At 48.3% G+C, this 24,099-nt stretch overlaps 9 protein-coding genes across 9 annotated transcripts; 5 read left to right on the top strand and 4 right to left on the bottom strand.

The window, feature by feature from the left end:
* Positions 1 to 9: 9 nt before the first annotated feature.
* P152DRAFT_460869 (urea carboxylase) lies at positions 10 to 4,040 on the bottom strand. The gene is made up of 6 exons (XM_033680007.1): positions 3,703 to 4,040; positions 3,404 to 3,649; positions 2,875 to 3,346; positions 1,870 to 2,812; positions 1,431 to 1,806; positions 10 to 1,378 (listed from the first exon to the last, which is right to left on the bottom strand). Exons 1-6 carry the CDS (start codon positions 3,862 to 3,864, stop codon positions 173 to 175), a joined length of 3,405 nt encoding a protein of 1,134 aa, XP_033531689.1. The 5' UTR covers positions 3,865 to 4,040; the 3' UTR covers positions 10 to 172.
* A 723-nt stretch (positions 4,041 to 4,763) lies between these two features.
* Positions 4,764 to 6,937, top strand: P152DRAFT_440657 (amine oxidase; the record flags this gene model as incomplete). The annotated part of the gene is made up of 4 exons (XM_033677673.1): positions 4,764 to 4,805; positions 4,855 to 5,277; positions 5,328 to 5,838; positions 5,898 to 6,937. 4 exons carry the CDS (start codon positions 4,764 to 4,766, stop codon positions 6,935 to 6,937), a joined length of 2,016 nt encoding a protein of 671 aa, XP_033531688.1.
* An 893-nt stretch (positions 6,938 to 7,830) lies between these two features.
* Positions 7,831 to 9,604, top strand: P152DRAFT_516209 (LamB/YcsF; the record flags this gene model as incomplete). Its single annotated transcript, XM_033682937.1, has 4 exons — positions 7,831 to 8,073; positions 8,153 to 8,297; positions 8,382 to 8,927; positions 9,546 to 9,604. Exons 1-4 carry the CDS (start codon positions 8,005 to 8,007, stop codon positions 9,602 to 9,604), a joined length of 819 nt encoding a protein of 272 aa, XP_033531687.1. The 5' UTR covers positions 7,831 to 8,004.
* Positions 9,605 to 9,836: 232 nt separating this feature from the next.
* On the top strand, positions 9,837 to 11,071 carry P152DRAFT_440651 (homoserine acetyltransferase family protein). Its single transcript, XM_033677672.1, has 2 exons — positions 9,837 to 10,073; positions 10,129 to 11,071. Exons 1-2 carry the CDS (start codon positions 9,923 to 9,925, stop codon positions 11,037 to 11,039), a joined length of 1,062 nt encoding a protein of 353 aa, XP_033531686.1. The 5' UTR covers positions 9,837 to 9,922; the 3' UTR covers positions 11,040 to 11,071.
* A 426-nt stretch (positions 11,072 to 11,497) lies between these two features.
* On the bottom strand, positions 11,498 to 13,256 carry P152DRAFT_484137 (MFS general substrate transporter; the record flags this gene model as incomplete). Its single annotated transcript, XM_033681988.1, has 2 exons — positions 11,498 to 11,774; positions 11,834 to 13,256. The coding sequence occupies 2 exons, from the start codon at positions 13,254 to 13,256 to the stop codon at positions 11,578 to 11,580; spliced, it is 1,620 nt and encodes a 539-aa protein (XP_033531685.1). The 3' UTR covers positions 11,498 to 11,577.
* Positions 13,257 to 14,000: 744 nt separating this feature from the next.
* Positions 14,001 to 15,307, top strand: P152DRAFT_493289 (NAD(P)-binding protein; the record flags this gene model as incomplete). The annotated part of the gene is made up of 4 exons (XM_033682194.1): positions 14,001 to 14,141; positions 14,215 to 15,057; positions 15,109 to 15,225; positions 15,278 to 15,307. 4 exons carry the CDS (start codon positions 14,001 to 14,003, stop codon positions 15,305 to 15,307), a joined length of 1,131 nt encoding a protein of 376 aa, XP_033531684.1.
* A 3,245-nt stretch (positions 15,308 to 18,552) lies between these two features.
* Positions 18,553 to 19,029, bottom strand: P152DRAFT_475906 (uncharacterized protein; the record flags this gene model as incomplete). Its single annotated transcript, XM_033681454.1, has 1 exon — positions 18,553 to 19,029. One exon carries the CDS (start codon positions 19,027 to 19,029, stop codon positions 18,553 to 18,555), a length of 477 nt encoding a protein of 158 aa, XP_033531683.1.
* A 1,217-nt stretch (positions 19,030 to 20,246) lies between these two features.
* P152DRAFT_451432 (uncharacterized protein) lies at positions 20,247 to 21,230 on the bottom strand (the record flags this gene model as incomplete). The annotated part of the gene is made up of 1 exon (XM_033678227.1): positions 20,247 to 21,230. The coding sequence occupies one exon, from the start codon at positions 21,228 to 21,230 to the stop codon at positions 20,247 to 20,249; it is 984 nt and encodes a 327-aa protein (XP_033531682.1).
* Positions 21,231 to 22,909: 1,679 nt separating this feature from the next.
* On the top strand, positions 22,910 to 24,011 carry P152DRAFT_440645 (pectin lyase-like protein; the record flags this gene model as incomplete). Its single annotated transcript, XM_033677671.1, has 4 exons — positions 22,910 to 23,165; positions 23,224 to 23,468; positions 23,529 to 23,890; positions 23,945 to 24,011. 4 exons carry the CDS (start codon positions 22,910 to 22,912, stop codon positions 24,009 to 24,011), a joined length of 930 nt encoding a protein of 309 aa, XP_033531681.1.
* Between the last annotated feature and the right edge of the window lie 88 nt (positions 24,012 to 24,099).

Raw genomic sequence — 24,099 nt, 5'->3', positions numbered from 1 at the left:
GCTGAGTCAGACAGAAAATAATACCAAAGTTGCCTGAATGATAAGAGACGAACCCAGACTCGACTTTGGCATCCAATTCACCCTGTTCTTTCTGGCCAGACAAATACATCTCGATGTTGCAGTATATATTATGTAGATAGTCCTGCGTGCTCTCTTTTCATATACGTATTCTTTATTTAGCGCTCAGAATCACATCACCAGCACCGACGATACTTCCAGGCTTTTTCAGAATCGCATCGACCTTCAAGCCAGCTAAACTCTTTTGAGCATAGATATTGACCTCCATCTTCATGGCTTCCAGGATCGAGATGAGTTGGCCTTCTTTGAGTTCGTCTCCGGGCTTCACTTCTACCTTCCACACATTGGCCGCCATTGGTGATGAAACGGAGTTGGTGTCGTTTAGGTCCACCGTACTCTCACCTCCCAATTCCGCCTTCTCTTCCGATTCTATCTCGGCCTTCCACGTGGAGTAAAGGCCTCTTTCAATTTGCTCTTGCTCCTTCAGTCCTTCTTGTTGGCGCCTCTTGTACTCGAGAACACTAGCATCGGACTTCGCCTTTTGGAACGTGTCATATGCCTCGCGCACATTGAAAGACGACTCTGAAACCTGCCACTGATATCTCCCAGCAGAGAAATCTAGTGCTAGCAAATCGTACTCTTCGACGCTCACTTCGTAGAATTTGATTTTGTCGAAAGGTTCAAACATCCATGGCCTCTCCGAGGTAAATCCTGGCTTGGTCCCGAATGGGTCCCACAGCTCTAAGGACCTTGCGACAATCATGTACCCTCCTGGCTGCTCAATGGGGTAAGCAGCCACGATGGAGCCACCAAGCCCTAAGGTTCCACCCGGAGTCGACACCCTTGTGGGGTTGTATTTTTGACACTGTAGGAATGTCGGATTCAGTGGAAAGAGCATTGGAGCACCGCAGAGGAACCCAACAGCCACCACTACGTATTCCGTATGGAGCATTTTCTCGAAAACTTCCCTTCGTGACTGCAAGCCATTGCACTTGCGGAGATACTCAATGTTGTCGGGAAGATATGCTGCTTTGTTCCTGACCGTGTCCATGTATCTCTGGATACACTCCTGAACATCCGGATGGTCCATCACAAGTGGCAATCGGATCTCACGGCAAGGAATGGTTATATCGATCGTCGCCAGGATGTTGGATTCGATTTCATGAATGCGCGACAGGAGCTTGCTCTGGGATATCTGGAATGGATCGTATTCGATTGTCACTGATCCCACATGTGGGGTGAGGAGCAGCGTTAGATCGGCCAGCGACTCCAACTTCTCCATTAGCAGCCGAATTAAAGCGACCACGGCAATATCCGTCCTCTGCTCGCCAAATTCGATCAGAAGGAATCTATCCCCAGCCTAGGGGAGTCAGCAAAACAAGCATTTTCGTCTCCAATGTGTTGATACGTACCTGTCGATACACCACTTTAGGTCGGAGTGGATTTTCCGAGGATGCTTGGACGGTCTGCAAAACAGCACCGTACGGTATGATATCACTGCGACCAAGACTCCAGACCGGCTGTACTGCAGCCGCAAGCTTTCCATCGATTTCATCCGCAATAGCCGAAAGGCATAGATCGACACGGCGAATTTGCTGGACGGCATCTTCGAGAGACACGGGTATCATGCGAAAGGAGGTATCAGGTTTCAATTGGCCCAACTTCCACATCTCGGCGGAGATCACCGTGGTCGAGCAGATGAGTCCTCCGAAATTCGGGCTGTCCACTGAGAATATACAGCCGGAGTCACCGCCCCAGTTCACACCTCCAGGAGAAGGGTAGCCATAACTTTAAAGCTTTAGCGTTCGGGAAACCAACATCAATGGATCTGATCGCGGGGTGACAACTTACTCGAGATAGTTGGAAGGGTGGGAACCAGCCTCGCCTCCGTCTTTTCGAGCCCATTCCGGTGCTGGGCCAATAATGCGGACACCGGTTCTATTCGAATTGTGGCCCACTTTCCATTCTGTGTTGTACAACATGTCCTTGTCCGCCATGGTCATTATGTCGTCGGAATCGTGGGGACCTTGTAGAACATACACTTCCTTGACCTCCATCGGTGGTATCATGGCGGACGGGAGAGTGTATTCATGAGTCTCGGCCGCCCACGTCGAAGTCAAATCCGTGAGTTGCAGGAAATCACCTTTACGGATCGTTCGTCCCTGGGTACCACCAAATTTCAGGCTTGGAGTTGTTGACCTGGATCCACAAAATAGGGGGATATTAGGGAAACCTCCTCGAACAGCGAGGTACATTCGACAGCCAACACCACTAACTGTACCGATTTTCAGAGTTTGACCAGCCTTGACCACGAGAGTAGACCACATAGGTCGCTCACTTCCGTCAACAGTCACTAGAGCGCTTGCACCGCACACTGATACCACTGCTGCGGATGTGAATAGGAGCTCCGCCCCAAATAAGGTCATCTCAATAACCTCTGTCCCTGGTGCGTTGTGCACCAGGAGATTAGCAATACGAGCAGTTATGTTGTCCATTGGACCGCTCTTGGGAACACCATGGCCAATTGATGCTCGTGCCGGGAAATCTTGGATGGTCGAATAGGCGCCAGGACTAATAATGTCGATCCCGCACGGCTCATAAGCGAAGCGGGTGTCTAGGAAATTTGTCAATGTATCCCCCTTGTCGAAGGCATCGCTGGCCATCACTTTCCTTAAAAAGTCCAGATTGGTTGTAGGGCCTTTCAGAGCGATGCCTTCTGAACAAATATCGCCCATCTTCTCTATGGCCTGCTCCCTCGTGGGCGCATGCACCATGACTTTTGCCAGTAGGGGATCTATTATTCTCTTGTCAGCGCCAGATCTCGAAATACCCTGAGTAGCATAAAATTGTACGTACCATAGTGTAGGCTCACGTCCTGGCCAGATTGAACCCACGTGTCTATTCGTACCCCTTCTTGTTCCGGCCAGTGAACTTCTTGGAAGATACCGGGGCTGGGGGCAAACCCTCGGTATGGATCTTCCGCATAAATACGAGCCTCGATCGCCGCGCTGGTAGGACCAGGCTTTTGCAAACTGCGGAGTTCTGATGATGGGATGCCACCAGCCCCGAGTTTTTCCATATCAGCTTGTCGCAACATGAGAGCGACTAGATCAACGTCGTAACACAGTTCTGTAATTCCGTGTTCGACCTGCAATCTGGTGTTCATTTCTAAGAAGAAGAAGCCACCGCTCTCATCGTCGACTAGAAACTCGACTGTGCCTGCGGATTTGTAATTCAGTCGCATGGCATACCGCGTGGCGCATTCGGTCAGCTGTTGCCGAAGTTCGGGATGAGCTGCAACAAACGGACTTGGACACTCTTCGATGACCTAATTAAAAGAATTGTCAGATCAGTTCGTGTTGAAGCATGTAAGATCGGCTCCCACCTTCTGGTGCCGACGTTGAATGCTACATTCCCTCTCGCCGAAGTGAACGGTCTCGGTGCCATTGCCAAAGACCTGGACCTCTATATGGCGACTATTGAGATAGTATTTTTCGAGAAACAACCCTGAGTTCTTGAACAGCTTCTCTCCTCTACTGCGGACCATGGCGAAAGCAGCGCTAACGTCCTCGGTCGATTTGCAGACTTGAAGACCCATACCGCCTCCTCCACCGGTGGCTTTGAGCATCACCTGTGAGATCACATCAATATAAATTCTCGTTACTCGCTCTAGGGTGCCCTTACTGGATATCCAAGGCGCTCCGCGGCAGCCAATACTTCGTCCTCGGATTCGAGCAGATCGGTGCCAGGTACCACGGGCACCTTCGCCTGAATTGCAATCTCTCTTGCTCTATGTTTCAAGCCCATCTCTAGAATCGAGTCCGAAGATGGGCCAACGAAGACCATCCCGGCATCTATTACCCTCTTCGCGAAGTCCACATTCTCGCTGAGAAACCCGTAGCCTGGAATAACGGCATGGATGGCGTGTTTTTTGCATATCTGCAGGATATCATCGCTAACGACATGGTCAGAACAGATGAGCCAAATTATATTCAGAAATATCTAGGACGAATGAATATCGCCTACTTACACGTCCAAATATCCCGCTGTCCCGTCGCCCTGAAGCAAAAGAGACTCGTCAGCCTGGGTCACGTGCAGAGACGCTGCGTCGGACTTCGTGTATATCGCAACACTTGTCGCGTCCACTGCTTTACACGCTCGAATACATCGCACGGCAATTTCACCTCGATTGGCAATCAGAACGCGTTTGATACTCTGCAATTGTGGGTGCTCCATTGTCACTCGTCTAACATGCTCTCAGAAGATAAGGAAGAAACTGACGGCTCAATTTGAAATGTACATCCTCTGCCTTTGTACGATACCTTCGTGCGAATCCAATGGATCGCCTATGCTACATGCTGATAAGGTAGGTATGCCAACTGCCATCGCGTATCCCGAAGCATATGCTTTCAAGGCCGTAACTGCTTTCCTCTATCGAAAGGGGAGAGAGGGCTCGAACTGCCTACACAGTACAGGTAGATCCGAAGCTCTGATAGATTGCGCTAGACTCAACAGATCGGTAAGCCGATGATTTAGCCAAACAACCGTCTAAGCTAGTTTAGTTATTCTGGATCTTCCGCCAAGTTGCCTATTTAGGCAATTCTGCGATTACTATTACCTATTGCGTACTTTAGGCCCAGGAATGCTCGTAAAATCGCATTCAAGTATATACACCACCGCGCCTTGATCGGGTGTCGAGGGTGCGGAAATCTAGGTCAAACATCCTATCAGCAATCACAGGAAATATGCATCCCCTCGATCCACTTACCCCTCAGGAAATCTCCTCAGTCAGTGGCATTTGTATGGTGTGTATTGCATTACTGACGCTCGACATAGGCTGCAAGCGTAGTCCGGGATAGCTTCCTTGAGGCGCAGTTAATTTTCCGAGTCATCACTCTCTCCGAGCCGCCAAAGCAGCAGTTGATCCCCTATCTTGAAGCAGAGAGGCTTAGCAAACGTCTTCCTCCGCCTCCGCCACGTGTCGCCCAAATTCAATTCTATCTCGAGAATGCGACGCAATTCCGGCAGGCTAGTGTTGATCTGGGGGCCAGGAAGTTGTACGATGTGAAGAGCTTGGACGGCAACCATGCCTACGTGGATGCCGGGGAGATGAAGAAATGTGAAAAGGCATGCCTTGATGACCCTCAAATTCAGGTTGCGATTGATGCCCTCCAACTTCCAGATGTGGCTACCGTGATCTGCGATCCGTGGACATACTCGCCAGATGGTATGAACGATATGAGCCGGCGTGTCGTCATAGTAAGGATGGATATACCATAAATATGAACAAATGCTAATTAACTTTGAAGTGTTTCTTCTATGCCAAGTTCTCGGATCATGATGATGCAAATCATTATGCTTATCCCTTGGAGTTTATCGCTGAGCTGTCAGATGAAATGAAGGTAATGGAAGTCTTGAAAGTTCCTTCGGGCCCAGACGAGAAAATGGCTCTCGTAAACGGGAACTTGAGACCCTTTGATCGAACTAAACTTCATTCCACTAGTGAATATCATCCAGATTTGGTACCCGAGCGCCGAACGACAGTGCAGCCGCTGCATGTGGTCCAGCCCTCCGGTCCGTCTTTCCAGTGTTCTGGCAACCTGATAAACTGGGAGAAGTGGAGGTTCCGGGTCGGCTTCAACTACCGGGAAGGCCTGGTGATCCACGACGTGACATACGATGGGAGACAAATATTCTACCGACTATCATTGTCCGAGATGTTCGTTCCATACGGAGACCCGCGAGCCCCTTACCCTCGAAAGGCTGCTTTCGATTTTGGCAACAATGGAGGCGGCGTGAACGCAAACAATCTCGGCCTTGGTAAGTACCCTGACATGAATAGTATCATTATTGAGCATATCATGTTAATACCATTCCAGGATGTGACTGCTTGGGACACATCAAGTACTTTGATGCGTGGCACCACACGAACGATGGCTTGCCAGTCAAGATGCCGAACGTTATCTGCTGCCACGAGGTTGATGATGGCATTCTGTGGAAGCATACCAACTATCGAACGGACAATGCCGTCGTCACTCGATCTCGCGTGCTTGTGCTGCAGACCATTATCACCGTCAGCAACTACGAGTACATCTTTGCTTTCCAGTTCAATCAAGCAGCGGAGTTATCCTACGAAGTCCGCGCGACGGGCATCCTGAGCACTTCCTTTATCGATATTGGGGCCAAGGTTCCCTACGGAACAGTTGTCGCTCCCGGAGTCATGGCGCCTTATCACCAACACTTGTTCTCCCTTCGAGTTGACCCAGCCATCGATGGCCACAATAATTCTCTCATGGTGGAGGAATCTCATCCCGCACCAGTTGAGGATGCCTCCAGCATGGCCAATGTTGGCTATGTTACTAAGAAGGAGTTCGTTGAGACGGAGACATCCCTCGACACTGACAACCGAACTGGTCGCGTCTTCAAGATCGTCAACGAAAACGTCACCAATCCAATTTCTGGCGGCCCTGTTGGTTACAAATTAGTGCCGCACTATTCGCAGATGTTGCTCGCCCATCCATCCTCATTCCACTCGATTCGGTCGGAGTTCACGGACCACCCAATCTGGGTGACCCGACACCAAGATGTCGAGCGGTTTGCAGCTGGAGAACATACCCTACAATCGGAGGTTGGCTCGGGTATTGCAACCTGGATCAAATCACGAGAAGCGCCACAAAGTGTGCGGAACGAGGATATTGTGATATGGCACACTTTCGGCACAACCCACAATCCGAGAGTCGAGGACTGGCCCGTCATGCCTGTGGAGAAAATGTTGGTGACGCTGAAGCCGATCAATTTCTTCACTCGCAACCCGGCCTTGGATGTGCCTATCTCCAACCAGGCTGACAACAAAAGTGTATTGGTGGTAGACGACGCCGTGGAAGGCCCAGGGGCTTGTTGCGGGTCGGCCCGACTATAGACATGTACCGATTTCTGTACAATCCTATTCCCATCTTCGCCTTTTCAAATTCAAAGCAGAGATGATAACAACATGATGAGCCTTATTCATGCTTAATACATTGCTTGGTCCGATAACTTGGTTCCAGCCTCATCTCCCATGCTATGACATACCCCTGCGAATGTAACGAGACATCGCCAGTAAGCGCGGAACTTGTAGACATAGTGAATCTGAGCCACAATCACCTATTCAGACTTGATTCTGGTTCGTATTTTAAGTGAATTGACTCATTTTGCCTTTGTCCTGTGTGTACAAATTGTGGGGCTCATAAGGACCTGGCATGGCTGCGCTGGAACACTGATTACATAGTAGAGAGTGATTTCAATTCAGTGCTTTTTGTCAATAGTTGTTGCTCAAAATTTATTAGGGCTGGACACGAATAAGGATTGTGGCTATTCGTATTCCACTTTTCCCTTGGAATGATTATTCGTATTCCACTAGATTTTGAGACGCTTTATTCGTACGAATATTAGTAAGCGGAAATTCTAAAATTTATTCGTATTCGACTACGAATACTCGTGTCCAGCCCTAATTAATTTATGATGCGTTAAGGTAATGATATTCATGGCGATTCCTCAATGCCATACTTGGAGCCCACCATTCCAAAGCCCGATTCTTTGACACCTCCAAATGGAGTTGCGGCGTCTCTCGTCGATCATTTGTGGTGAACTACGATCGACACTGCACGTTGGAAAGCTAGCCCCCTTGCAAGGAACTAGGGGTAGATCGGACCCACCCCATCAACCTTAGAAAGGCAACCCGAGTCGCACGGCGGAATCTGCTATCTTAACCTACTCAGTACTTTCTTGGCTGGATCACGATTTAGAGCTATTATGGTTTTAGCGACGAGCTTCCCGAACCCTTCCAGATGCCTGTTGTGATTGTGATCCGAACATTTTATTTTAAGAGCTACAGTATATATTGTCTTGCGCAGTAGATCGAACTCTTGAACTATTGTTATAGAAACAAACCGGAATAGTCCATTCTCTCGTTGAATCTCAAATTAGAGCATACCACAGATTCCAAAAATGGCACAATATCTTAAGAAAGTTGCAATCAATTGCGACATGGGAGAGGCATTCGGGAGGTGGAAACTGGTACGTTGTAACAATCCTCGATTATCTTGCCGTGCTTTTACGAGCTGTGACAGCGAACTAATATAACTCTGCTCCCCAGGGACCGGACGACGAGCTAGTAAAGGTTATCGACTACGCCAATGTGGCATGCGGTTTCCACGCTGGGGATCCTACTACAATGCTGAAAACCATTCGACTTGCGAAAGAGCATGGAGTAGCTGTTGGTGCCCACCCGGGACTGCAAGGTACGCCGCGTGCAAATCACGCACCTCGTGTTTCGCCAGCGGCGGTGTGCATCATCTGATCAGACGCTTATCCGTTGTGAACAGATCTACTCGGATTCGGTCGCAGAAAAATCGAAATCCACCCAGACGATATGTACACAATGATCCTATATCAAGTCGGCGCGCTCAAGGCCATGCTGGACGCAGAAGATGTTCCGCTAAACCACATCAAGCCACATGGAGAACTATTCTTCTACATGCAGCGAGATCTGGCTATCATGGATGCCGTGCTTAGGGCGTGCGCCGTATTTAAAGTGCCCATTTTCGGTGCGAAAGGCACCAAGCACCAGGGTGCCATGTGCAGGAAGTACGACTTGATCTTCGTGGAAGAGGCGTATGTAGACACACAGTACAACAAAGACGGGGTACTCCAGTCAGTTGCGGCGAGCAACTTAGCTACGGTGGAAGACGTTTACGAGCGGACTAGGTCCGTCTGTTTCGAGGACTCTGTGAAGGAAAAGGAGGGCTCCATGATCAGACTCGGCTTTGAAGAACAGCCTTTCTTGTTCTGCATTCATTCCGACATGCCGACTGCGCTTGACAATGCTAAGGCGTGTAGAAAGTCAGTGGATGAATACAATATTAAGAAAGGTTGGTAAGGAACAGTCAATCCGTAATTCTTCTATTACGATTGGATGAATATTAGAAACAGAGACCTGAGTGTACGAGGCATGATCAAATTTTCCGCCCTTCAATATAAACAGCAAACTTGGCATACCTGTATGTTGGTGTTCCCCTAGTGACGCTTCCACTATGAGACTAGCGTTGACATCCAGTGAGCGAGTGAATGAGTGATTCATAAAGCTGACCCAGCCTCTGCGAGCTGTAGCCGTGCCGAATGACGATTGTCTACACTGCACGAATGAGTGCACGTCTGTACCTCACGAGCCACAGGCCCAGTAACTAGGTATCGATAAGATAGGAATCTTGTTCCCGAGTCCCGATAAAAAAGGTAATATGGGTACCTACCCACATAACTACTAAAAGTTTACACTTGGCTACCCCTGAATCAAATTGCGGGGTTGGATAAGTAGCCGGGTCGGCTCTCTCGACACCCCCCCATGCAACACCATAGTACATAGTGGCATCCTGAACCGTAGTCAACTCCAACTCAGATATATTATGAATACTCTTATCAGGATCCTACGGAACTATACCGCGTTAATCTATTCTCATCATACGACAATGACTACCTAAATCCTAATATAGCTATGATCGCCGACTCAGCTGTTGCCGTTATCCACTCCGAAATGGTAGACGGCACGTAGGACTCAGCATGCCCTCAGTCCCACTGATTAAAGATTATCACTGGCTGATCAGTCGATAGGGACCATTGCCCTAAGGCGTACTGTGGATACGCACATCTGCTAATCTTGAACCCCGCACTTTGCACTACAATTATGGCGAGCTTTGACGACACGTCATCATAACGACAGTATCCTTAAGACCATGGTTCCGATATGATAGCTATCCTAATCGAGGAATTATTTGCAAGTGTAACTCAGAACCACTGAGCAGAACTTCATATCAAGTCCATCCATCCTTATATATAGAGAACTCCGCAGCTCAGGAGTGCAGTGCCTACGATGAGTTCTTCGGGAAATGGACTTGAAACATTTAACCTGGGGGACTTTAAGCTTGAGTCGGGTGAAATCCTCACAGGTGCATTACTAGCATACAAGACCTATGGTGATCCTCAAAATGCAGCGATCATCAATCCAACCTGGTATACAGGATGTTCGGCGCCCTTGAACCGCACATCTGTGGATGTTCCTGCTGACTTCAGTCCTAGCTGTTCACGATTGCGCCAAAAACTTCTCGAGCTCCAACGTGTCACTGAATCCTTCACAATATTTTATCGTCGTCCCGGCGCTTTTTGGAAACGGTGAAAGCACCTCTCCTTCAAACCGGCCTGACCTCGGTGAGAATTTTCCAACGGTCACGTTTGCCGACAATGTTCATGCACAGTATCGGCTACTCACCGAGAAACTTGGTGTAAAACATGCCAAAGCTGTGGTTGGCTGGTCGATGGGTGCCGCCCAGTCGTACCAGTGGGCTGTTCAGTATCCTGACTTCATGGATTGCATTGCGCCTATATGTGGCTCAGCAAAAACTGCAATTCACAACAACGTCTTCTTGGAGGGGGTCAAAAGTGCGTTGATTGCCGCTCGTGGCGGTACCAGTCTAGGGATCGGCAAGGGGCAACAGTACCCTTCGAGTAGCCCCTGGACGACTGAGCAGCGGGTAGTTGGTCTCAAAGCATTGGGACGAGTATACGCAGGATGGGGTTTCAGCCAACCTTGGTACCGGCACAATCACTACACCCACTTCGGTGCTCGGGATGCAGAAGACTTCATTGTCAAATTCTGGGAAACATGGGCGCTTACGAACGATCCCGAAGATGCCTTAGTCATGCTCCGTACCTGGCAACTTGGAGACATTTCAGCCTTGCCACAATTTGGAGGAGACCTGAAGAAGGCTCTTGGGAGTATCAAGGCGAAAGCTGTGCTTGCCCCATGCAAGACCGATCTGTATTTTCCCCCGGAGGATTCTGAGGTTGAGGTAGACAATATGCCGAAGGGGAGAGCGACCTTGAGCGTTATTCCCAGTATATGGGGTCACTGGGCTGGAGGGCCTGGCGACAGTAAGGAGGATTGGGCATTCTTAGATGAGCAGATGGGGAGGCTCCTCTCAGAGGTGTAGTACTGCTGTACATGGATGTAAATATATCAGCCAGCCATTGTAGATGAATCTTCAAAATGCCTTAGAAGGTATCGATCAATATTCGTTCCCCGTTTTCTGAAAACCATGTATCGGCATTATTATATATCGTGCCAGACACCGGTATCTCAATCAAGCGTCCACCATGAATAAGCAGGCCAGGTTTGCGTTCAAGTTAAGCATGAGGTGGATGGCAGAATTCACAAATGTTGAACTTGAATTGGATGCTATCGCACGAATACTGTCGAACGAATATAGCAATTTAGATAAATTCACTCTAAAATTCTCACTACTAACATCGATTCTACGAGATTTTCATTGAAAGTGAAGAAAACGACTTAAATTTCTACCAGGGCAAAAATACCAGATCGCAACCCTTGTCTACTTCAGTGACCCACACCGAAGATATATAAGGCGCTAGCCTGCTCTAATCACGGCCAGTGTGATTGAACACCCCAGTGGTAGGAAGAGAAGTGAACCCTCTCCCACAATAGCATCTGCTCTATACAAAGAGTCGGCACTAATGCGCACGGAAGCCATGCTCTTCAACTAGTTTCCAGTAATGCGGAGCTGTAATTTCTCGCCCTTTCTTGCCGTAAGCAATCATGACGAAAGAAAGACCATGGATGCCCATGCCCAAAAATGCCATCAGGAGGAACGCTCCTTGAAGGCCCAAGTTGTCGATCATCGGCGACACTGCATATGAGAAAGCAAATCCTTTCAAGGTAGTCAGCAAATCTGCCATATATTAGAGAACCAGGGGCTTGTGAACTTACCCATGCAATTCCGGATGATAATAACAGTAATCAAAGCCTCTCCAGCAATCTCCTTGTAACAATCAACGCAATAGTTCAGAGCGAGGACAGATCCCATAACAATTGCGCATGTCAATACCCCAAGGCCGAAGCAGACCCCTACCCAATGGATACCTTTCGCAGCACCCACACCGTACAAAACGCATCCTGCGGGATGGAGGATAAATGGAACGATGGCCACCCATAACCGTGCTTCCGGCTCCTTGATTCCGTTGTTTTTTCGGGCCACAAATGTCGCAATGCTATCATTGAGCCACCCTGAGATCAGGCAACCAATCGTGCACCCAATCAAACAGGCGATGTACGTAAGACCGACCATATTGGCACTGAAATTGTACGGGTCGCCATCGAAGACCGAAGAAATGGTACCAAGCAGTACATTGAACCAGGAGAGAATGCCGCCAACCAGTATACCCGAGAAGACAATGCTGGGATACCGGAGAAGTTCGAAAGGCAAAAAGAAAAATTTCATGAAGGTGTTCGGCTGCCGGGGGTCGCGGTGGCCCCATAGTTTCAACTTCTGCACAGAGCTCTTGACTTGATACGTCTCGCCGACTTGTTCGACAGAAAGTCCCGATGATTGGGATGCTTTTTCGTCATCTGTATTCTTCTCCGCCAAGGCTCGGACGTCTGCTTTTTTGGTATCGTCCTCCGCGTCCACAATTCCATCGACATGCGGGCGGTAGAACATGGTCTCCTCAAACAGGAAGAAGCATGCAATGGTGAGAAGGAATCCCACCACGGCATACATTCTATTGATCCAGCGCCAGCCTGCGGCTTCCGCAAGAAACCCGGCAGGAATCGGAGCTATGAAAGCTCCACCCCAGAGCCCCCAGTTATATAAGCCCATATGTAGACCACGTTCGTGGATGAACTTAGTGTCTGTAATGCACAGCTCAATCAGGCACTCAATAGCGGAGAAAGAGATTCCGATCAAGATGCGGTTGGCATACCATTCGGCCGCAGAGTTCATGAAGGAGCTCCAGAGGACAAGGAAGGAAGTGATAAGCATTGAGAAGACGGCCGCGGGACGACGACCATAGTTGAGTGCATACGGTTGAGTAATCAAGTTAGCGAAGCCGAATAGCAGGTACATCAACCCATTGCCGGTGTTAAGTTGAAAAATTGTGATTCCAGTCTCTTCGTGGATGAGCAAGTACGCTGGAGTGAGACCGTTGATGTGTGCTGAGCCTAACAAGGTCCACGCCATCTGAATAAGGGTGCTAATCAATCGGCGTCTTGACGACCAGCTGAGGGGGTCATTCGGGTCTTCAGTCGGCTGAGGGACCAAGATGATGTCCTTCTGATTTTTCCCGTGGTGCAGATTCGACGTGCCTTGAAGATCGACCAACTTGACCGTACCGGGGACTGGGAGGGACGACATTGTGAAATGGTCGTTTTAATGACTCGAAAATATGAAAAGAATGTATGCATCTAGGACAGTAATTTGTATAGAGCCATCAAGGGGAATATATGCAGCATTTCAAGGAACAATGGACTGTACTTTGATATGAACGCAAGGTGATATGGATGTTAACTCTAGACTAGGAACATGGATCTCGAAAAGGGGGTCTTCGTCCTGGTGAGATACATCTACGCTATCTCCTAAGATAAAGGTCAATCAGCAAGCGTTCATTTGCGAATTGCGATGGACGATTATCCCTAGGCCGCGAAACTCACAGCTCTATTGCCGATGCAAATGCGTACCCCGTACTCCCGTTGACTTTAGTTCTCAGCCGCTGTCAACAAGGCTTCGGTAATGTCAGTCATCCCAGTATGCGATGTCTGATAGTCCGTCCCGTATTACCAAATTAGGCAATGCGGCAACCGGCACCAAGGTAGTCGTAGTTCCAAATACTCCGTTCCGGACGGTATCTCCTAGCGTTTCCCATTGTGGGTCACTTTGGAGGTCGTAGCGCCGTACTACGTACATCCTAGGGCTAGCGCTTTAGCGCATGCTATATCCGATATGATGGCAGATAAACTATCTTCCGTCATAGGTAGATAGGTGCAATATATGCGTATTGTGATATTCCTATAATGGACTACAGTGCAACAGCTTTGGATATCGATAATTGGTACGTTTATGCTCACTACTGGAATCTCTCTCCATTAGATATATTCAAACATGGAGTTCACACCGATAGAGACGGAGGGGTTGGTGATGGAGGAGCTAAATTCGGGATTTAAGCACATGCCTGTGGTTCTTGATGATATGCGACCTGATGAAGTTCTGGTGGAGATGAAATATACTGGAATTTGCCATACCGTGAGCAATGCAGCTTCGCAGCATATCTTATCTCTCCTATGTTTGGCAATGGCTGATCGTGTTGGAACAACAGGATCTCGTTGCTTCTGCCGGCGCATACACTGTTCTCGACTTTCCCGCTGTGCCTGGCCACGAAGGAGCTGGTGTTGTCCGCGCAGTAGGGCCTGAAGTTAAGGACACATCGCTCAAAGTTGGCGCGAGCGTGATCCTGTCTTTCAACCACTGTGACAGCTGTGCAAATTGCTCGGCAGGTCATCCAGCGTGCTGTTCGAGATTTGAGCATCTTAATCTCGCTGCAAAACGACTCGATAACAGCAATTCGGCGAAGCTCACAGATGGCCGGCGCGTATCAAGTCAATTCTTCGGGCAGTCGTCCTTCCTGAAACTCTCTGTAGTCAGTCAACACTCAGTGATTCAGTGTCCATACCCAGAAAATTTGGCGCTATATGCTGCATTAGGGTGCGGATTTCAGACCGGAGCAGGAACTGTCCTCAACGCTCTCAAGCCCTCTGTAGATGATTCCTTTCTCATATTTGGGGCCGGGACCGTCGGCATCGCGGCGATCATGGCAGCAAGGTACTTGGGACTGCGACAGATCATCGTCGTGGACATTGTCAACGAAAAGTTGGAGCTAGCTAAAGAGTTGGGAGCCACTCAGGTTGTCAACTCGAGAGAAGTTAAAGACATCCCGTGTGAGATCCAGAAAATTACGGACGGAGGAGCTCGTTTTGCTATCGATTGCACCGGTGTATCTGCAGTCATCGATATGATGATCGATTGTGTCTGTTGCCGTGGGACTGTCGGCGTGGTTGGCAGCCCTGACCCGAACTTTGTTTTGAAACTAGACCCAGTGCATCTTTTGCACAACAATAAGACTGTGAGGGGGATTTGTCAGGGAGACTCTATTGCCCAAGAGGTAAGGAGATTCGCTCCTTTACACTAGCCAACAGCTGAAACTTTGAACCAGTTCATCCCGAGAATGATGGAGCTGCATCGATCTGGTAACTTTCCCCTGGAGAAGCTCTGCAGCTTCTACGATGTAAAAGACTTCGAACAGGCAATAAATGAGGTACGGAATGGAAAGGTATATTGATAGCCATCTCTTGGAACAAGACGCAAGACTAATGTTGTGGTAGATCATCAAACCAATCCTGAAATGGAGTTGAGCCAAAAATGAAGTACCTACAGTTGAACACGACCGTTCATTCAGCCTTGAATGACGAATGTTTAAGCCACGATATTTCTTGAACAATATTTCGAAAAGTTCCACGAAATATTAGTATTATCTAAGTCCCAGTTAACTAATGGTGTTTGGAAATTCGCCATCGTTCCGGACAATCAGAACTCGGGAGCCTAGTATATCCATATACCATGCTCCGCCCCCACTTGGCCCTGCAACTTGGCCACATTTCTCTAACGCCCCAATACGTACGGAGTACCGTTGAGCCTCTGCTAGGATCTTCGGATTGTAGAACCACTGGCCTTCCTTGACAGCGGTGCCCTTATCGTCCCCCTGAAACCGCAGGCAACTTAAAGCAGCACCTCGCAGTTCCAGTCAGACTCTGTGAAAACTGTCACTGCTACTTCGGATGATACCATGATAATTTCGTGCTTACTCTCTCAGTTCCTGTAGCATATTCAAGCTGTACACAGTTCAGTTTTGTCGATAGAAGTTCGGCGACACACTTGTGGAAGGTATAATGGATGTTCCTAGCGTCTCCCTTACTACGGAGTAGGGCACGCCTCGGATCTTTCGGATTTCGGAGATCGGGGAACTAGGGCAAGGTCAAATACATGGGACTCGGGATATCCACTCCCCGGATACCCCATGGTGGCCTTGAATTTCTGACGTTAAATTCTTTTCTAGAATACGTAGTATAACCAGTTCAGCCAATCCTGCTTCGAACTGTTACTTCTTCGTGCCTAATATAGCTTAGTGTCTTCACAAAACCCCTGTCGATCGATTCAAGTTACTCCGTACCTCCGGTGCATGTCCAAGGAAGTGGTGCTAGGCTGGAATTTGAAGCAAGCGACCACTCGTGTTGTTTACACTCGGTCTGCTGAGCAATTGGTTAAGTTCGGTATTCGCTCGCCTCGTTTACGCGATACGAAGGGACCGAAAAGTATCTTACTATTTCTCGTTAGGCTGGTGAGATTTTCCCACCAGGTTTTGAGATTTCCCACCAGCGCTGGTATGGTGGAAAATTAATCGCTCAACTGGGCCTAGCGCTCGTTTCCCTTCATCTTCACCTAGAGATAACTGCAAATTTCAATGTTCAATCTGTTTCTTCTCTTACAAACGGAGCAGACCTCACCATTCTGGTGTTAAGACACGATATTACTACTACTCTGGTCGATCCGGAAAATATCAGTCAAGAGCAAGGATTCTAAGCACGAGTACACGCTTAATAGGGGTACTTTTAGGCTTCTCATATTCAAGAACAAAGACGACGACAAGTAGAAGCTGGAGGTTCTACACAAGCATCACAACCACCCCCGATCATTTAACCCTAGTGCGCATAATGTCTATTGCAGCAGACAGAACTGATCGAATCACGGAATATGGCTCTTGCTATAAGCGGAGTGTATGCTTGCTGCACTCCAACAATGGCATAGAGTTATACCTTTGGAGATATGGAAGCTTTCTACACTGAAAAATTTGCACAAGTCGATGCTCAAAATGCTCTTTTTAAGTCTCAAGATGTGCCCAGACAGCGCCCCAAGCGCGCTGCAGTAGAGGCGGCTTCAAATGCTTGGAAAGGACTCGATTCGTGCAAGAGGTAGCACCGTCAGTAGAAAGAGGATATACCTAATAATATAGAGAAGCTAATATATGTTACTTAAATGGAACAACAGATTGAACATGAAAGTTGTCGAAGATGGAAAATGAGCGCTAGGCCCAGTTGAGCGATTAATTTTCCACCATACCAGCGCTGGTGGGAAAATCTCATTTGGTGGGAAAATCTCACCAGCCTTCTCGTTATTAGCGGTACGATTCTGTATAACTAGTTATAAGCTGGTTTTGGTAAGCTTATCCAAGGAACTGAAAAGGTATGTTCGCTAAAACTTATACGAGCGTGAGCTTCGCGAGGCGAGCGCCTCGCCTTTCTTTCGTAAGGTATGATCTCGCTCATGTTCGATCATTAATCCAGCCTGAATGGTGCCAATCTTTGTGTAGTAAAATCAGCGTCCTTTTACTTACTTTCCTTCACATAACTACTACTTGCACACACAACTCGTTCCCAGAATCGTAGGGCTTCTGCAGGGAACACAACACTTATATTCCTGGATCACCTACGGAGTAGCGCATTAAATAATTCTACAGTTTGTGAATGAAAATCTCCCAATTTGGTAGGACTCATTTCATTCAGCTGTTCTATCACGGGCAAGGTTCAGTTGGTCTGAGGAACTGATACGACTGATATATTCCGTAGAAATGACCACCGTATGCTTGAGCATTACCTACAGCTTTCAGAGGTATAATTCGCATAATTTTTAGGTAACCTTTTGTTTAAGACGTTGAATTCCTTAACGGTTCGGTCAAAGGTGGTTCTCCAATATTTAATATAAAACGTGCGAGAAGACTCGAGATTGAACAACATCGGCGATATTTGCGCTACGATCCGCACGTCTATTCTATGCGGTATTGGACCAAATCATAATTGTTGTTTTGGTTGCATGTCTTCATGTCTCCGCAAGGGGCATGCGAAGTTCTTTAAGCCTAATTCTCGCTCGCTGTCCTCGGCTTCCAGACATTCCGGGAGGAAAGGTTCCAACTATTCGAAATCCGGATAAACCCATAAATTGTCCAGAGGCAATGGCGTAGGTTAGCATGATGAATGTGCTGCCAATTATCTTCGGGGGATAACACTGTGCTGCTGCTTGTCTTTGCTACGGATTCATCTCACGCCCGATGCTGGAATCAGTGCCGACAGTATAAGGTACGATAGGATTGTTGTGTGCGCTACTTCGATTACGAAAGTCTATGTATGTATCCATTATTAATGCCCACTATGTCCATTGGTATGGAATTGCCTTTCTATTCATTTTCCAGTGAGCCAATCTTACTTTTGGTATTCAGAATTATGTTTACAGTTAATTTTCTTGGTATTGTGTTTTAGCATCAATTTCTCAAGTCTATTCAGTTTCTCTCTCTGTCGCTATGCGTCTTTCCAGCCTATTGGCCCTCCTCTTCCAAACGTTCTGGAACCCCCTAATTCTGAGCCCCAGGGTTCTTTCATGTTCGATCCAAGAGGAACATAGGCCGGGATGCCGCATGCGCTTCCACCCTATGTTGCGTCTTCAAATCGCACTGGAACGCCAAATAAAAGCCAACCATGTTGGCCAGTCTCACCTAGTGCCGGTGCATTTTTCGATGGATTTATAGATCTATGGGGCCTTCGCTCCACATTCATTGCTTGTTCGGCTTGTGAAGAGTTGCGCACTTCGAAAATTGAACCTCGCGGACGCTCTGCATGCAAATGTGAAACCGCTCAAAAAGGAGATGCGAGATGGTCTTGCAGTTGAAGATGACCTTGGCAAACAAGGTGCCCTCCAGGTCAGTTCGAAGCGAAATGGGTCCGCTGGTTCCCCTTGCAGTGTCGAGGCGCCCATTGAAGGCGGTATTAAACGTTACCTCCTTGAGAGCGTCGATGTTGATCATGTAGGTGTATTGGGAAGGCTTGCCCCTGGTACAGAGAAGGAGGTTGAGCATCGAAATGACTTTGCCTTTGGACTCCAGCTCCTCGTCAATAGTCGCGTTGAGGTACACCTCAAGATCATATGGCCATCGCTCGACCATGGTGAAGCGGAGGCCTTGGACTGCCTCCAGGCTATCCACAATGTGGTGCTCGACGGAAGCAGTGTCGCCAATTTTGGATTTTCTCATGATGGATTCTCCTCTACAGGCAACATAAATGTAAGGAGGATTAGGTGCATATAAAATGGACTATGGAGGTCCTCAGTATCATCCCGTTGCTGGTCCACCCGAGAGCAGTTGTTTGGGTGTTTAATATCCGTATCCGACGGTGATTTATACGGGTACGATACATACAGTGCTCGAGGACAATACTAATACCTTTCAAATGTCATTGTTTGAATATTGAAAGAAATATCTCGCCATTTTTGAGCGACTTGTCCTTTGTTGCGTGTTGACTTTCATTGAATCATTGGGGCAGGGGGCTCTTTGTTATGGGAGTTATTACTTCTCTTTCAGGAGAACAACGCAATTGTTAAAATCTATTGGACCTTGAAAAGCCTCATTTAGAAGACTCGAAAACTCAGACTCGTCGGATATTGGGTAGTCGGCCCCCGTAGTCTATCCAGTTTGATGATCGGTGGAATGGAATCCCTGACTCTAACCCAGAGATCTTGAGGTTCTGCTTCTGCGAGTGAGTTCGATTTAATCGATATAGGAATAATGCAGTTCATCTAAGTTTGGGAAGGAAGAATGAGTATGAGAGAATCCCCTCCGTTCTCCCCAACTTTGACGTGGATGGGGTGAGGGGCGCTCTGGTGTCAAATCTCGGTCCACCACTGGCACCTCTGATGCGACCTTAGAGAATCACCATGATTTTGCCAAATAGAAAGCGAGTTCTGTTTTTGCCTTTGAGCTGATTTGTAGGCAATGTGCTTCAGATTTCCTGTCGGGTTGAGATACGGGCGATGTTGATATAGACAGACTGGATAGAGTAACAGATTGCACGCGTTTGACACGTGCAGATTAATATGCCAGTAACTTTCACAGCGTTTCCCGTTCCCAGATTGGATCATGATCTGCCTGCTTCATTATAAGGTTATTCTGGGAGCTAGACTCATTTTGAGAGGCATGAACAGGCTGCTAAGGAGAGCAGGCGACTGTCTGCAGTATCATTACAATCACAACAGCGCATCCGAAAGAGCGTAAGACAAAAATTTGCAGGGCTACCCATAGTGTTCGAGTGAGACATGCTCGCTCAATTCAGATGTGATGTACCCAGGATTCAAACATTCCCAACCCGGTTTCGTGTCACCGGCTTGATGTTCATCGCTATGCGAAGCCGAAGTCAGGATCCGCCCCGTCTCCGTCCGTCTAAATTCTGCTTCACTCACAACTCTGATCATGCTTTAGGTTGCAGCTGAACAGGTAGTCCTCTCTCCAGTTACCGACGGGTCTATCTCTTGATGTTTTCTTTTTCGCTTGTTTTGTTTTCCACCCATCGGTCCCTTGGGGTTCGAATATCCCAGACACAGATCCATTTTCTTCGGCTCAAACCAGGGCTCCTGTACTGCATATGCTGGTTCCCTAGACGAACACATCTTCGGATCTGCCACTCGCCACCACAATAATTCCTTCTCCGGCCCATCCGGGGCCTCGGACATGTCATCCCACTGCTGCACAAGCTGGCTGCCATACAGACGATGGAAGTTCGGGAAGCACAACACATCCTTGACGCAATACGCAACGAAGAAGTGGGTGAGGGGCCGAAGGCAGTAGTCGTGCAACGTGCCCCCTTCCAGTGGATCCAACGATTTGTTCGCTGCCAGGTGAATGTCGGTCCATGATTCGATCCACGGTAGGTCGAGTCCTGCCTTAAACCAATCTCTCGCCATCAAAGTCCCGAAATCATAGAGATCGTCCTTTTCCCGTCCCAATGTCGCGCATTCCATCAACTGCAATTCTTTCACGTTCTTGACGTTGACGCCGAAATGCGAGGAGAGCCTATCCGTAATTCTTTTTGCCTCGAAAACCACTATGGGCGTGTTGCGAGCTTCGAGGAACCCTTTCAGTGACATGGTCTTGTCACCAACGAGGCATGTGGTAAATGCGGAGCTTCCCAGGGCGCAGATGTCGACCGTGTAGAGGCAGTGGAAGGATCGTATCTCGGAGGGCGGTGGCGTTAGGTAGAGGGAGAGAACGGAGGTGACGCTATCTTCGCAAGGCCGCGTGCCGGTGAGATCGAGGTAGCAGACCCATGAGCCACGGAGGAGGAGAAGGGCTTCGATAAGCATTCTTACCTTCCCGGGGGTATCGATGAGTTTGTGGTTGTCGGAATGGATCCAGTCGGTTAGTTTGAAGGACCCGTTTCCGCGGCTTGTAAATATCGCCATTTTGGTGTGATGAGATCGAAGCAAGGTTGAAATCTGAAGGCGCGGCGGGTTGATTTGCTTCATCGTGAGAAATCAAATCAGGCTTTAAATTTGGTGTGGCCTTTTGTTTTGTTTCATTGTGATAACTCGATGAATTCACCGCTCGAGTACACGACCCATCTTCACTAGAGCTGTGTTAGATGACTCGATTAACTTCCCTTCCAAGAACATGAACATTCTTCCACGGCACTTCAACACTGGCGCCATGAAAACAATCACGTCTTCTCCATTAATACATTTTGCAGCTAGAGACGCTTTGAAAATGACTCTCCTTGAACTTGAACGCATTTGAAAAGGACCGAGTCAAGAAGAAATTGCAATGCAAAGGAGGAAGAAGGTAAGCAGGTACCCAACCCAAGTCGAAAACACACGCCTGCCATCGATTGATCATTGAATAAAGTATAGAAATTTAAGATATTGGTACTTAGCCGAAGGGATACGTAAACGGCGTACTTCAGCCTCTAGGTACTCGTCTGTTCCTTTCAGTCACCGTTGGTCTTTATATAAAAAGTTTGCTGGCCTTCTAGCACTTCGAGTATGGGATGTCAGGTATTACTGCACTGTATTCGGTCCATTTAAGGACAAATATGCTTCGTGATACCATTATTCGCATTATCCGCACAGTTATCCAAGCGGATGATATTCGCCGGTTGGGCTGATGTTGTCAGGTTGAGATCTGTTCCGAACTTTCTGATATCCATAGAGTAGCCTATAAGCCTAAGAGCGCCACAGAGTTCAAGCCACAAATCCTACTCTGCTTGACCCCCACGCGCACTTCCCTTCCATCATCTGTCGCTTTCCCTTGTTCTATTGGAATATGCAACTCAACCGTACCAAGTTAAGAGGAACGATGGTATAATGAACCAGAAACATACGAGAGCTATCCCGCTAGGGAAGTGTATTCTATGTGACTTCGCAGCCTCACGATTGTGGAAGTCCAGGGCAATGTGGTTCGAGGGACGGGATCAGGGTGTATGATCTATATAAAACTGCTCAAGATTTCCCGGGATCTGGACAAAGATGCTTCCATTTTCAGTTTCAAAGATCTACAAACGCTAATCCAGGCGAGACGCTATATGAGCAAACTGAAATGCTATTGGTGGCATCCATTTATGCGCTCTAGGTTGCCCTTGAAGTGATGAAACGAGCATGGCATCCTAGGTGCTTCTCTCCGCATTTCAATCACATTTATCTATACCACGTGTTTATATGATGTCTTACACCAAGAACCTTTCATTAACTGTTATTTCTCCGCCGCACCGTTCCAGGGCTAATGTTTGAGTCCAAGCCTCCAAGTCCGTGGCCAACAGGCTTTCTAGTCCTGCAACTCGCTCAAGTGTTTTTTCAAGCCAATGCGAACGTCCGTTTGGCGCTCCGAATATCAAGATCTTCACTTTCAATATGCCTGAAGCACGGCGGCGTACTATCGCGAATATTCCGCCGACGGGGAAATCTTGGACTGCGGGGAAGTCTGTTCTCCTTACATAGTGGATGCTAATACTCCAGGAAATAGGAATATAATAGCCTTGGGTTCCCTACTTCTGAATTCCAGCAACCGGTCACGTCGTTCCATTTTTGTTTCTCAGGTCTAAAGTCAAAGTCCATTCAAGATGTTCGCTAGTGCACTCCTTTCTCTTTTGATGATCGCCAGCAGAGCCAACGCGCTCCCTCAGGCAGGCGGATCTTGCGGTGCTGGTAAGGTCGATGAGCTTGTCGGATACGGTGCTGGAACAACCGGAGGTGGAAGCGCCTCTGGAACTACAGTGACATCCTGCGCTGCGTTAAAATCATCTTTGGCCTCCGGCGGAGTGATTAAGATTAATGGCATGCTCAGTGGATGCGGTGTGCTCGACGTGAAGGGCAGCACCACCATCGTTGGAGTTGGCGCCAATTCCGGTATGACATAAAGGAATGCAAAGACAATCCTCTAATGATACCTAACATGTATTACTAGGAATGACGAACGGTGGACTACGATTGAAGTCGGCGAACAATGTTATTCTTCGAAACCTGAAGATGAAAACTCCACCAGAGAAAAAAGATATCATCGCACTTGACAAATCCTCCAAAGTCTGGATCGACCACTGCGATATCTCATCCCAAGGAATATCCGGAGACAAGGACAAATATGACGGCTTGCTCGACATCACTCACGCGAGCGACCAGGTCACCGTCTCCTGGACCAAATTCTCCAACCACGTAAGCAACCCATCTATCCCCTCGTCAGCGAAACAGATCCGTCTTGCTAACCCCACCCAGTGGAAAGGCTCCCTCATCGGCCACTCAGACAATAATGCCGCGGAAGACCGCGGTAAGCTGAGAGTGACCTACCACCACAACCTCTTCACCAGCGTCAACTCGCGCACGCCGTCTGTCCGCTTCGGCACCGCCCACATCTACAGTTCCTGCTACGAGAACAACCCGACCTCGGGGGTCAACTCGCGCATGGGCGCGCAGGTTCTCGTCGAGAGCAGCTCGTTCACCAAGTCCCCGAAGTCGATCATCACGAATCTGGATAGCGATCAGGAGGGGTTTGCGCTGAGTAAGGATAATATCTTTGATGCTGTGAGCCAGCCGGCGATTACGAAGCAGGGGAACTTGGCGCCGCCGTATAAGTATACGTAAGTTGCTTCGGTGCTGGTGGTGGTGGTTGCATTGATGCTGACATTGAGCAGGCCGGATCCCGCTTCCTGCGTGTGTGAATTGGTGAAGTCGAAGGCTGGGACTGGAGTTGTTAGTTAATCATCGGATGCTGCATATTATTGAACCACAGCTGCAATGCATTATTGCTGAAAGCAACATGCACTTGAAGTTTCAATCGCAGTGATGC

The sequence above is a fragment of the Eremomyces bilateralis genome, assembly GCF_010015585.1.
Source record: "Eremomyces bilateralis CBS 781.70 unplaced genomic scaffold P152scaffold_20, whole genome shotgun sequence".
Taxonomy (NCBI): domain Eukaryota; kingdom Fungi; phylum Ascomycota; class Dothideomycetes; order Eremomycetales; family Eremomycetaceae; genus Eremomyces; species Eremomyces bilateralis.
Note: the sequence above shows the minus strand (reverse complement) of the source record. Positions and strands in the feature narration are given on the sequence as shown.

What these genes read in the sequence shown, in the direction of transcription:
- P152DRAFT_460869 (XM_033680007.1), bottom strand. Translation starts at nt 3,864, where the DNA reads ATGGTCTTCGTTGGCCCATCTTCGGACTCGATTCTAGAGATGGGCTTG. An exon ending in GGACGTGAGCCTACACTATG is followed by an intron (nt 2,813 to 2,874) that starts GTACGTACAATT and finishes AGAGAATAATAG; the next exon opens with ATCCCCTACTGGCAAAAGTC. An exon ending in CACCCTTCCAACTATCTCGA is followed by an intron (nt 1,807 to 1,869) that starts GTAAGTTGTCAC and finishes AAAGCTTTAAAG; the next exon opens with TTATGGCTACCCTTCTCCTG.
- P152DRAFT_440651 (XM_033677672.1), top strand. Translation starts at nt 9,923, where the DNA reads ATGAGTTCTTCGGGAAATGGACTTGAAACATTTAACCTGGGGGACTTT. An exon ending in TCCAACCTGGTATACAGGAT is followed by an intron (nt 10,074 to 10,128) that starts GTTCGGCGCCCT and finishes CTTCAGTCCTAG; the next exon opens with CTGTTCACGATTGCGCCAAA.